Raw genomic sequence first — 13,182 nt, 5'->3', positions numbered from 1 at the left:
TTCATATTCTTAACTGTGAATAAGTCAGCACAAGAAATAAATGATATTGTTTTAATCCAAGCAGCTTCCATTTCTTTTCCAAGCAGGATTTTCCATTCTGCACTCACATGGCATTGGCAAACAAGCCAGCCTAATGAAACCACACCATCTCTTCACCCTCTACCTTGAATTGCATGTATGCAAAGTTTTAAGTACTGTGTGTGCCCTTTTAGCACACGTACCATTGTTTCTGCTGCATTAGTCACAGTTTTTTTCTGTTTTATTTACAATTTCAAGATTCAGCAATTCACATTATCGTGTGTCCAGATAATGCTGAAATCTGTTCAAAGTCAAATACACTTAATTTACTTTTAAAAGCATTACTGACTAAAAGGCTAAACTGGGGAGGTTTTAACAGAAAAGGCAGCGCAAAGCCAGGACATTTCATACAGTTTCCTTACCTTTTTTCTTTGGAAGTTCACATCGAGTTTCATTGAGGCGCACTTGTTCAGTGTGTTCAGTCGTCTACAGGGCAAAGCAAATTCGAAAGATTAGCAGCTTCTGATTAAAGGGCATGACTTTTTGTAAGTTCAAAAGCTTTTCTCTTATCTGCCAACTGCATACAACAGGCTTCAGAAATGACAATAGTCATATTATTCCAGGGTATAAGACCACTGCATTAAAAGGGAATCATAATTTTACATTCCTTAATTGCCAGGCTTTGGACATTGTTTTTTAATTCATAAACATTTAAGTACTTAGCAAAGGAAACAGGTATAAACAAACATGGCTGATGGCTGGGGAAATTACAAGAGAAGAAGGAGGTAAATTGCCTTCTACAGGACTGTAACATAACTGGTCTAACACGTAGATTTCAAAGCACTGGTAAAAGAAGAAAAAGATGCAGCTCCTTGCTTCAGGAACTTTAAAATGTCCTTTGAAAAGATGACAGAAAGAATAAATTTTAGCAGTTAAATGTCTATCCACAGCCATAGTTCCTTTCCCACACCTGTGGATCATACATACAGGTTAACACACCAAATGTAACAAATCTAACACCTTTAAATAAATGTCGGCAATGATGTTAATGCTGGAGGAAAGGAATTACATCCAGAGGGACCTTGACACACTTGTGAGATGGGCTGATGCCAACCTCATGAAGTTTAACCATGACAAATGCGAGGTCCTACACCTGAGTCAGAGCAATCCCAGGCACAGCTACAGGTTGGGCAGAGAAGAGATTCAGAGCAGCCCTGAGGAGAAGGACGTGGGGGTGTTGGTTGATGAGAAAATGAACATGAGCCGGCTGCAGTGTGTGCTCGCAGCCCAGAAAGCCAACCATATCCTGGGCTGCATCAAAAGGAGCGTGACCAGCAGGTCGAAGGAGGTGATCCTGTCCCTCTACTCTGCTCTTGTGAGACCTCACCTGGAGTATTGTGTGCAGTTCTGGTGTCCTCAGCATAAATAGGACATGGAACTGTTGAAACAAGTCCATAGGAGGGCCAAAAGGATGATCAGGGGACTGGAGCACCTCCCCTATGAAGACAGGCTGAGAAAGTTGGGGCTGTTCAGCCTGGAGAAGAGAAGGCTGCGTGGAGACCTCATAGCAGCCTTCCAGTATCAGAAGGGAGCCTATAAGGATGCTGGAGAAGGAGTCTGCATTAGGGACTGTAGTGACAGGACAAGAGGTAACAGGTTAAAACTTAAACAGGGGAAGTTTAGGTTGGAGATAAGGAAGGAACTCTACTGTGAGGATGGTGAGGCACTGGAACAGGTTGCCCAAGGAAGTTGTGAATGCTCCATCCCTGGCAGCGTTCAAGGCCAGGTTGGACAGAGCCTTGGGTGATCTGGTTTAGTGTGAGGTGTCCCTGCCCATTGCAGGGAGGTTGGATTTAGATGATCTTAAGGTCCTTTCCAACCCTAACTGTTCTATGATTCTATGATGTTACCATGGACTCTGTAAGGCTTCTGCTCCTTAAATCTAAGACTATATGATCATGCTGGTGGTTGAAATGACAATCTGATAAAGATGGGAAGTGAATGTGTGTGTGTGCCCATGTGCAGAAAGGACAAGAAAACATGCTCTTTCAATAGAGAGCCTAATATGCTAATTATACTTGATTAGGTTTTTGTTTATACTTAAAGGTTCTGATTCATTAAACCATCCATCTTCTAAAAGCAGAGGCTCAGAGGTTAATAGGTTTGATTTTGAACATTTTCCAGATTTAGGGGTGAATTTCAAAATAAAGAGAGGCAGAGTGTGAGAACCATGTGCTCTCAACACTCTTCCGTAGGCTGCCTGCATCTCTGCAGCATGTCTTTGTGGCAAGAGCTGCCCGTGTTTCTTCTGGGTCTCAGAAAGAGGCTGCAAATCTTTGGAACTGATAATATTTGAAATGTTATATATATGTGGTAAGTTACAAGGACAAGTGAAAAAAAAAGGAACACATCAGTAATATAATCTCTCACATACCATAAGAAATTATGGCATTAACATATTCCTCCCCAGAACTTCTAATATTAGAGATCCTTCCGAACTGGCACAACTAATAAAGAACCAGCCCGTCAAATGTGGATCTTCCTATAAAAAAACATTTCTGTATGAAATGTCACCTGCTCTTCTGTAGACAAAATACTCCTCCCTAATTCAAGCCCATAAACCTGTTACGCTCTATCAGAAAAGTCCTGCGCTCATCATATTAATGTGCATATAATGTATGCACAAGCACACCCTGCATGCATGATAGTAATGTTCTTTAAATAAATTTCAGGCTTTGTGGCTCCATAGCTATATCTTCAGCCTTCTGCCCACAGATTCTCCTGTGGGATTACATCTATTACTGCAAAGATCATCTTTTGCCCAAATATGGAATTTTTCAACCTAAAGTTGCAATTTCTTGGAGCCCTGGGGCTAAATAATGTTCAGCACTTCTTTTGAGTGCAAAATGTTTCCATTTGTATATCAGTATTAATTCTAAATATACATAGGCACAGACACATTTCCAAAGGACTTTGGCTCAACTGTCTGTCCTTGGAGATAACAAGAGAGGTGAACTGGAAGCTCAGATTGGAGTCCATGCATTAGCTGGACTGTGCTGAAAAGACAAGCTTGTAGCCACATTCCCACACTGACATGCCACTGTGTGCCACCTGAGTGCTCATAGCTGCATAGCTGAGTCAAGCTGCTGTTGTGTCCTCACACTTTGAGCAGTCAGACCAGGGATGGGGAAGTGCTCCCTGCTTCCTTGACCTAAAGACACTCTGCAAGGCTGACTGGGAGACAAGCATCAGCTAAATTCACTCCCTGAGGCTCAGAAAACCTGAGAAACCACTGTCTCCTTTCAAGCTGCTCATCAACTCTGAAAAACAAGACATCAACTCCCCCTCACTTGCTTTCATGAGAGCAGGCACTGAAGAAACTCCTGAGAAAGAGAGCTGTCTCCTCAACAGCCCCTGGCAGATGATTGCTGCAACTGCTTCCTCAACAGTTCATACAAATCCTCTACACTCACTGCCTATTTGCAGGTGTTACGGAGAAGATGTAGAAGAAAATATTTTAAATACAGGGACCAGTGCTCCTTCCATTCATTATGGTATCACTTGCCTTCTAACAACTGAGGAGCTAGCACGCACTTCAAAAGCAGGAAGACAAGGAAGCAAAAGTCCTTGATGTATCCTTTGCCCTGTTTGCACCCAGGTACCTCTGTACTTGTTCACCCAACAGCAGAAAATGTCATGGCATTTCTATGAAGGATGCTTCTTCAGCATGGAAAGGTGCAGAAAGCACATGATGAAACCAACAAGACCATCTAAAGCCATCACTTTCCCTCTAATAGCATCCAAAAGTGAGGTTGTGTCAGCAGGGACTGAGAGGTCATCTCTATAAAAATGAGTATTGAACTTGAGGTTTGGGAAGCCACACCATTGTCCTGGCTGGTTTCCAACCTAGCTTTGCTAGGAAGAACTTGCTCCATCAAAAAAAAAAACTACCTTCTATTGGGTGCCAGGGCCTCAACCTCAGGTTTTAAATTTACCCATCTACAAAACATTGGCATGCTTTCTGGGGCACTTCCAGTGCTGTGGGAAGATTTGGCAGTGAAATTAGAGAACTAATGATCATAGTTGTGAGCTTGCCTGGTACTAACAACTCCAATCAAAGCCAGTCTGTTTCAACTTTTTTTGCCTTGTTGATGTGCCAGCAGAGGCAGAAAACTTTTCTCATCTGCTTAAAGTCATTAGATGACTGACAGCAAAACCCTCATCAAATCTTTCAAAAAGCAAAAAAAAATAAAAGTCTCTGGCTACAAAAGCTGTCACAAATGTCCCAGTCAAAGTGGGAGAATCACTACTCTGACATCACTGCTTAAAAACATTGGAAAAGACTGCCTGTTTGTAATGTCAACAAAGCACAAAATCAGGACTTGAGAAAACACAGGAAAAAATACATTAAATAAATGAAAGAGAGGTGGGTATATAAAACCAAATCATCTAGGATGCATTTGAATGCTTGTCTGGAAAGCTTTACAGTATTCAGGAGAAGTCTGCAATATATTCACTATAGTAAATGCTTCACTGATGTTAATTTTATTTCTTCTCCAGGCCACCACCGGTAAACATTACCTCTGTGGTTTAACACTTATTTCTATGGTGAAACATAGAATCATAGAATAGTTAGGGTTGGAAAGGACCTTAAGATCATGTAGTTCCAACCCCCCTGCAATGGGCAGGGACACCTCACACTAAACCAGATCACCCAAGGCTCTGTCCAACCTGGCCTTGAACAACCTCCCTCGGCAACCCATTCCAGTGCCTCACCACCCTCACAGTAAAGAATTCCTTCCTTATATCCAATCTAAACTTCCCCTGTTTAAGTTTTAACCCGTTACCCCTTGTCCTATCACTACAATCCCTAATGAAGAGTCCCTCTCCAGTATCCCTATAGGCTCCCTTCCAATACTGGAAGGCTGCTATGAGGTCTCCAGGCAGCCTTCTCTTCTCCAGGCTGAACAGCCCCAACTTTCTCAGCCTGTCTTCATACGGGAGGTGCTCCAGTCCCCTGATCATCCTCGTGGCCCTCCTCTGGACTTGTTCCAACAGTTCCATGTCCTTTTTATGTTGAGGACACCAGAACTGCACACAATACTCCAGGTGAGTTCTCACAAGAGCAGAGTAGAGGAGCAGGATCACCTCCTTCGACCTGCTGGTCACGCTCCTTTTGATGCAGCCCAGGATACGGTTGGCTTTCTGGGCTATGAGCGCACACTGAAGCCGGCTCATGTTCAGTTTCTCATCAACCAACACCCCCACGTCCTTCTCCTCAGGGCTGCTCTGAATCTCTTCTCTGCCCAACCTGTAGCTGTGCCTGGGATTGCTCTGACCCAGGTGGAGGACCTTGCACTTGGCATGGTTAAACTTCATGAGGTTGGCATCAGCCCACCTCACAAGCGTGTCAAGGTCCCTCTGGATGGCATTCCTTCCCTCCAGCATATCAACCAAACCACACAGCTTGGTGTCATTGGCAAACTTGCTGAGGGCGCACTCAATCCCACTGTCCATGCCACCAACAAAGATGTCGAACAAGATTGGTCCCAACACTGATCCCTGAGGGACACCATGTGTTACTGGTCTCCAGAATGGGGAGCAAACATCGTGTCTATGTTTAAAAGTGTCTCTTGAAACAATGCTCAAACATCAGTGGACAGAGGTATCATCTGGTGCCATTTTAGATGCCTTAGACAATCAAGCCTGGCTTTCAGCTACTGCAGGTCCTCTATGGTCCAGCCAGCCATGTAGAAGTCTGAGGTACCTTAGGATATCTAAGATGGCAACAGACAAGGGTATTTAGGACTCTGAATCTCAACCCCAGTGCTGTAATTATTAACCTTTATGATGGAAGTTCTTCAGAAGTAGGAATTCTCTGACTTTTGCATCCTGCACAGCACAAAGCAGCGTAAACACAAGCCTGCAGCAACACAGGACCTGATTAGCTGGAAAACCCTGTGAGGAACCTGTTGTCCTGCTTGTAGAGCCATCCAGACTTGGATCTCCATGCATTCCTATGGAACTGTTCTGCAGCTGATTCCAAGCAGCTGGTGGGGAATGCATCCAGGGGCATAGTCATGCAGGAGGCACTGTGGGGAGGGCTAACACGGACAGCAGTGTTCTACCTTGGCAGATCTACAAATGTCCTCTTTTATGGATCATGACAAAGCAAAACATTATACAGTTCCCTAAAACTTCCCTCTGAGGGAAACACAACACTATTTCTTTGTTTTATCATTATTCTCACTCAAGCTTAGGTGCTGGATACACATCACCTTAGCTAGTTTATTCTGCGGCTGTGGAATTTAACTCCTTGCGCTGGGCTCTGCTGAGGTCCTCCCAGGACGCTAGGGCTGGTGTGCAAAGCTTGCACTGGCATGACCCTGCTCCGCCAGTTTTGTGTGTGAAGAGGATATACATGACACCAGTCCCATCACGTTTTATCATGGCTGCAACTGAGTTACCTTATAGACTACATGCTCACATGAGGTGAGTCAACTCTCCTTGAGGTCAGTGGGTACCGTTCTACTGACTTCAGAGCAGGGCATTCTGTAATGCATGGGGAAAGCAGGGCTTATTTCCTAACAGCACCTAGAGCAATATAACTCAGAAGGCAGTACTGACTATACAGACATAATTTCAAAACCCTTATGGTAGGATGTCCCATATACAGCAACCTTTGGATTATTTACAAACTATCTAAGAGACAACAGTTATGGAAAAATAGGCCGCTGGCTGCTTGGCACAGTTCAAATTTTAAGAGCATGGTTTAGGGGCCTATGTATCAGACATGCATACTTGTTCTTTATATTCTTAGTCACTGTATTTACGTGAATATAAAAAGCACAACATGGCTTGGCTCTTCCTTCTCACCCTCTTATCACAGCATCCACAAAAGTTCCCAGAGCAGAGTTGGTTGCTGCTATTTTGGAAATGACACAGAGATCCAGCTATTAAATTTTCATGCCCAATTATTATTTTGGCAGGCTGACTGCATTTGCCTGCAGATTGCATGGCAATTTTCTATTGTTCATTACTCAATAAAATCTGTGTGGAATCTTCTGATAGATAGGCCTCTAACCCACAGGCTTCACATTTGGTCATTAGTCTGCCAAATTTTCAAATGATATTGCAAACAGCAGGAGCGTTAGAATATCTCACAAAGGTCACTGAAATCTTTTATAACAAGGAGTCTTAGGCTTTCTGACTAAAATGCTAACAGCTGCCTTAAAAAAAGAAAAGGTTCCTCTACATTTGAGCCTCATGTTGTTTTGTATACTGCAATGCCATAAGAAAACTACCTATGAGATTGAGAGTCTGATTTCAACCAACAAGAGCAGAGAAATTCAGTGTTCATGCTAAAACCATTACCACTCAGAGCTAAAACTCTGCTCAAACTGATTAGCCACTCTGGCATTCCAGCTTTAAAATTATCCTCCAAATGAAAATGAGAAACCTATTTTGTCTGGCACTATGAGCTGAATGCACTATTAGTCAGTGTGAAGACTTGGTCATGCATATCTTTGAGGGCAGTTTTGGGTGTTTGAAGAATGGAAGTTTGGCTCCTGACCTGGGAATCAGTGCATACAGAAATAATAACCAACCTTTTTTTTTTTAGCTGTTTCATGAAGGTGAATCATAGCCTGCAGCTCTCATATGATTTACTGTCATGCACCTCGTTGTAACACCACCACAGAGCAAAGCAAGGGTAGAAAACAGTGGTCAGCTGAACTGTGAGAATTTCCAGTGCACTGGAGAGCTTGGAAGATGTTGGTTTGGTATCTAATACAGTAACAAAGGTGGTACTGGGGGCAGTGGCTGACACTGTTTACTGGTTTTGGTATACCTGAATCTTGACATTTGGCTAAATCGCTTTTCAGAGGTTACTCTCAGCTAAAGCTTTGGAGTTGCTGAATTACATCAAATTAAATGTCTGCAACCTGAAAACTAATACTTGTATCTCTACCTGCTATATGTATGAGGTGCTATTCCTTTTTTAGATATAAACTGTTTAAAAACTCCCAACAAAAATGAAAGCCAGCAGGTGCTGTCTTCTGAATAAAATCATAACAGAAAAAGTTACTAGACAGTAACAAAACACTTTATTTTGAATAATAAGTTTGGAAAGATCTGTGTCTATGCTTATGTACTACAGGTCTTAGCAGTATCACTTGATTCAAGCTAACATAAAGCATTTTGTTGCATGAATGCATCTATCCAGATGATAGTTTACTTCACAAACCCTCATCTTTTAATAAAAGAGAGGAAAAAAAAGTCTCCATCTGTTCAGCTCACAAATAAATCCTCATAAATATATCAACCTAGTGTGACTGTAGGTGAGTCTACAGAAAGGCCAGAGAACCAAGAGATGAACTTTTCCCATTTAGCTGTGTAGGTGCTGGATGCCCGGTGACCATGACTGAAGTACTACCATTGCCAATTACTTCAGAGAAGAAAGACTGGGGAGAGTCACAGAGCTATGTAATAACTGCACCTCACTGTTTGTTTTCACAAGAAAAGGACAGGGACAGATACCATCTTTCAACTTCTGGATAGTCCTTCAACTTTGTAGGGAGTAGGGGAGGGCAGAGGGAAAGGCATCTTAACCTCCTACCACTACCACTTTTCAGTTCCCAAGCTACAGCAAAGTATGTGTTCCAACATGCCAGACTGAAGCAGGGGGAGTGTGTATGTATGGGAAGAAGGTTTCTTAGCCACGGACATAGCAATTCTTCACACCAAACATCAGAGAACAGCAGTGGATCAAATCTGCATCCTTGAGAGCAATCACTGAATGATCAAAGTCTTTCCAACTTACTTGTCTTCAGACACAGAGGCTACTATATAGAGAAAGAGAATATTCTGTTCCCTATACTTTTAACAGACAAAATGAGAAGCAGTAAGTCTCACTTGCAGTAAAGGAGTTTTGGGAAATCATTCTGACAGCTGCACCCAGGAATTACCTGGATCCTCCAGGAAGGAGGGCATAGCCCAGGATGTGGAAATGGACTGATGAATACTCTTCCAGTCTTATTTTCTATGACTCTCAGAACCCCTCTCTGAAGTCCTCCATCACAGACCCATTAATTCCTACATGCACAGTACAACGTGCAGTGGAACAGCATATGCTCTCTGATGACTTTAGCCACAGTTGCAGAAGGGGGACTAGAGTTTTGTCCAATTATCTTGATGCTGGTGTTGTGAAAGTTTCCATAACATATAATAAAGCCTGCCTGGTTAGGGGCCAAATGTTCCTTTGTCCTTACTGAAGAGGAGAGGAGCAGAATCCAGCTTGAGCTGAGCACAGGAGAAAGAAGAGGGGAACAATGCCTCTGCAGTGTGGTTTTGCAAAACTACCACAGAATTGCTGCTTTTTGAGTCCTGGGGGACAGAACTTGAGCAATGCAATACTGTATATTCATCACAAGCAGAGTATAAAAAGTTAGATAAACAGCAAACACAAGCCCTTTGGGAGGGGCAAAGCAGTGATTAGTTGTAGCAGCTGTAGTACTGTGGGGTTCTGGTCCCACTTCTGCAACTAGTGCCAAAAGGAGAGTACCAAGGGAATCACAGCAGCTTGAAAACCACGTTTTCTGCCAGAGAAAGTACTTGCTGAATTCTGTGCAGTGAAGTTTCATCTTTTATGCTGTGCTTATTCATTTGCAGCTCAAATGTGAGTCGCTTATCCAGGGTTTGCTTGTACTATAGCTAGTTATTTCTTAAAGGCAAGTATCTCATTCCAAATCCATTGTATTTGGGTCTTCTCAAATCATGTGATGTTTTCTGTGAGTGTAGTGAGGGTCCCACTCCAGGATTTTCCATAAGAGAAATTAGTTCAGAGTGGTAGCATAATAGATACCATTGCTTAATTCACATGGACAAGCAAACATCTCTGCTGCTGCTTCTGCTGCTATGCTAACAGTAACAAATCAGCTCATGTTTTTAAATTATCAGAAAAGAAATTTTAGGTGTTATTTACCTGCAAAGAGGTTCTACAAGGTCCTTGTCAAGAAAATCATGATCTTTCTTTACTGCAGAAATGTCAATGGGAAACTGGGAGTCTACAAAAGGAGACACAATATTAAGATGACTGCTTGCTATTCAAATGAAAATAGATTGTCTACATCTAAAATGCTTTGAATGTGCTTGCTCACTGAGATCTAGTATAACTGATTTCACACAGCTCTGGTTCCCTTCCAGCTGTATCTGTGACTCTTTCAGCCACTTTATTGTTTTTTTTCTGTTAAAGGTATAGTTGAACATCCTGTGCACCAAAGAGAGAGCAAGGCTATTTCATTTTAGCTTTAGCTGTTTTTTCTAGCACCTAGCACAAACAAATGAGATCAGTGAATTACCAACAGACTTTCTTTATCCACATGATCAACAAGGTTCTCCATTCCTGTCACAGTGACTTAATGAGCTATTTGCTAGACTTTTCCCACGAAACAGAAATGTTCCGTGCTTTTTGCTTTTTTTACAGGTTCCAATAACAATGATTTCAGACAAAGTGTTACTCAAGTAACAGAGACCAAAAAGATAAGCTGAATTATAACCCCCAATGTTAGCTAAAAAGCCAGGCTAGTGTGCTGGAGGCTGATATTTGTAATAAAAAGTGATATGGCTGTTAAACTTTAGTGGGCTTTAACGGTGGGATAGGTTCCAGAGCTGTGGCTGCTCTCCAGACTACTCTGCCATGCTTAGGTAGGATGCTGGGATACAGACAATGCAGCCAGCATTTTCAGACACTAGTACTTAACACTGACATAACAGATGCTGTAAAAAGGACCTTGTTTTCAGAGACTCAGACTGTCTAGGGCACATACTCTACAGGAACTGTGGAAGCCCAGCACAGGTTGTTTTTTGGAGGGAACATCCCTTTGAGTTCAGTAGGCAGTGGGCTCTCCTTTCACTGAGGGAGTCAGTATCTGAGATACTCTGACTACAAGGCAGACAAAAAAGTACTACTGGACACCCATGGACAGTGGTAGACACACATCTATGTCAGCTTTGGTCTGGAAGGCTTATTAATCTTAGTTCCCTGCTGGGTTTAATAGAGACCATGTGGAGCCAAACAATCATTTCTGCATGGTGCTCCTAATCCACCAGGATCCAGCACCCGAGCCTTGAGGGCCATCAGAAGCCACGGAGGTGTCGTTGGCATCACACTCCCCACTGGCCTCAACCCCACACAAGGGGATGGATGGTGTCCAAGCTGTCTCTCTGCAGAGCTGGCTCTGACCCACGAGGTTTCTTGGCCATCATTCCATGAGTGGAGCTGTGTTGCCTCCAGACCCAAGCTGACCCTGGAAGGTGTCCAGTGGTGTTTGGCAGAGCTGTGCTTCAGCTAATAAGCCCAAGTGGGCCTGAGCTGACTCTGTATCTCTGGCAGGCAGAATATGCAGTTTGGGAAGAACAAAGATCAGCTGCAGTTTCCCTCTCAGCAAAAACCTAAGGAGAGTAGGAAAGCCCCAGCCTCAGTTCCCAAACTGCCCCTGAATGCAGCAGCAGTGCAACCACTTGCCCTGTCCTCAAGGACATAATTTCTCTGGGCACAAGTTTTACAACTAGGATGGGGACATGGCCATTTGCTTGGAGTTAGCAAAATATTTGCAAATGTAAAATGCAGCTCAGAATGTCCACTTTTGGTAACTTGGCAGTTTTCAATCTTATTTTCAGTAAGACTGAAATTTTCAGTAACTTACACTGTATTCAATCTCATATTGGATACAGTTCAGGAAGTTTTTAGAAACAAGACCTATGTATTTGGATTTTTGTGCTTGTTTTTGGTAACCTTTGAGGTTACTCTTTTTTTTTTCTTCCCATGGCTATGAGGGCAAGAATTTTACTTTTCTTTAGGCACTGGTATGAGTCCAGCAGCTAAGGGTTTGTGAAGCAGCCAGCCATGGCCATAACTCAGTCAAATGTAGAGCTGGCCAGCCACAAGCTCTGCTGGCAAAAACCCAGTGTACTTTCAATACCATGCAAAGAGGATAAAAAACTACTTACCCTCATAGAACTGAGCATATTGGGGAAATCCAGCTGCACGTAGCCAGTCACACGCTTCCTTTGCTTCGATTTCTGAACAGAAAGAGAAAAGAGAAAGAAGTTCCATTTTGTTACTTTGCATTAGAAGTTAATTACAAGAGTATAACAAAGACTTGATAGTAGCTGTTTGTTGCTTAAAAACCCTGTCACCACCCTGAAGTATTTCTTTATAACATCAGAAAACAAAATAGTCTCTCAAACAAACCCATCTGAGTCCACAGGACTCTGGGGTTTGCATAGCTGCTTGGTGCCCAGGATGAAGTGTTGATCATCTCCACAGCAGGAGAAATTGCTCAGCCAGGTTTGTGGTCCTGTGTTGTATCCCTTCCCAAGAGCAAGTTGCTGGGGAGAGGTGAAGATGAAGCAGAGTAGGAATGGGGTGACAGGGAGCATGCATTGTGTTTTTTCCTGCTCTGAAACTTCTTGCAGAGAAAAGTCCCATGTGAAAGCCACTGAAAGCTCTGCCAGGAAAACCCCACCGCGGGTCTTACGTTACTGAAGGGACAATTGCACAGGTAGGATGTGCCTTCCTACTCCTACCCTAGCCATCTGAACTCCATTATGCAGACTCCCTCCACAGGCAATAGAAAGACAGGTACTTCCAAAGGGTGATTCATTTCACCTTGAAGTATTGTTTAAAATAGGTGAGATAAATCAACTACTGACAATACTTTTCTCTTGCGGCTGCTAATAGAGAATAAATAGCTACAGCTATGGCTGTGCAGCTAAATAAAATAGATATAGGCAGTAGCTTCAAGCACTGGATCCCAGACCACTCGCTCTTTAATTTTAATTCACTTCCAGGCCTGTTTTGGGTTGCTTCAGTTGCTTATCAAGAGAAATCTTTTATTGAGAAGGCCTGTATTAAACAGTGAGGAGAGGAATCAGTCTGTGTCATCTTGCCCACTCTCCACTCTTCAAAAGTATGGACACAGCTGATGCTGTAGTATGTTTCCCTTCTCAAACAGCTTTCACTGGGTAAGATGCATCCTTCCCTGTAGAAGAGGTGTCAGAATCATCAGCTGAACAAGACAACAGTCCCTCTTTACTTTGAAAGTGACAGGATATGTAAGCATGAGAGAACAGAAGAAACTCATGTTCAAGAGGGGACTGATA

General features: G+C 42.9%; 1 protein-coding gene across 9 annotated transcripts in view; it reads right to left on the bottom strand.

Moving 5' to 3' along the window:
• Positions 1-13,182, bottom strand: part of STARD13 (StAR related lipid transfer domain containing 13) — a 297,743-nt gene that overhangs the window by 30,965 nt on the left and 253,596 nt on the right. For 8 of the 9 annotated variants that reach the window (XM_061457525.1, XM_061457527.1, XM_061457524.1 and 5 more), the window contains 3 exons: positions 12,028-12,099; positions 10,001-10,082; positions 441-504 (listed from right to left, as the gene is read on the bottom strand). In XM_061457525.1, coding sequence (XP_061313509.1) covers positions 441-504; positions 10,001-10,082; positions 12,028-12,099 — 218 coding nt within the window. The remainder of the gene's footprint in view (positions 1-440; positions 505-10,000; positions 10,083-12,027; positions 12,100-13,182) is intronic. The other variant, XM_061457533.1, reaches the window with a different exon arrangement.

Source organism: Pezoporus flaviventris, unplaced genomic scaffold (genome assembly GCF_033815535.1).
Source record: "Pezoporus flaviventris isolate CSIRO_AGI_PZ_B2104156 unplaced genomic scaffold, CSIRO_AGI_Pfla_v1 ptg000025l, whole genome shotgun sequence".
In the NCBI taxonomy this organism is placed as follows: domain Eukaryota; kingdom Metazoa; phylum Chordata; class Aves; order Psittaciformes; family Psittacidae; genus Pezoporus; species Pezoporus flaviventris.
This window is presented reverse-complemented; position numbering and strand designations above follow the sequence as displayed.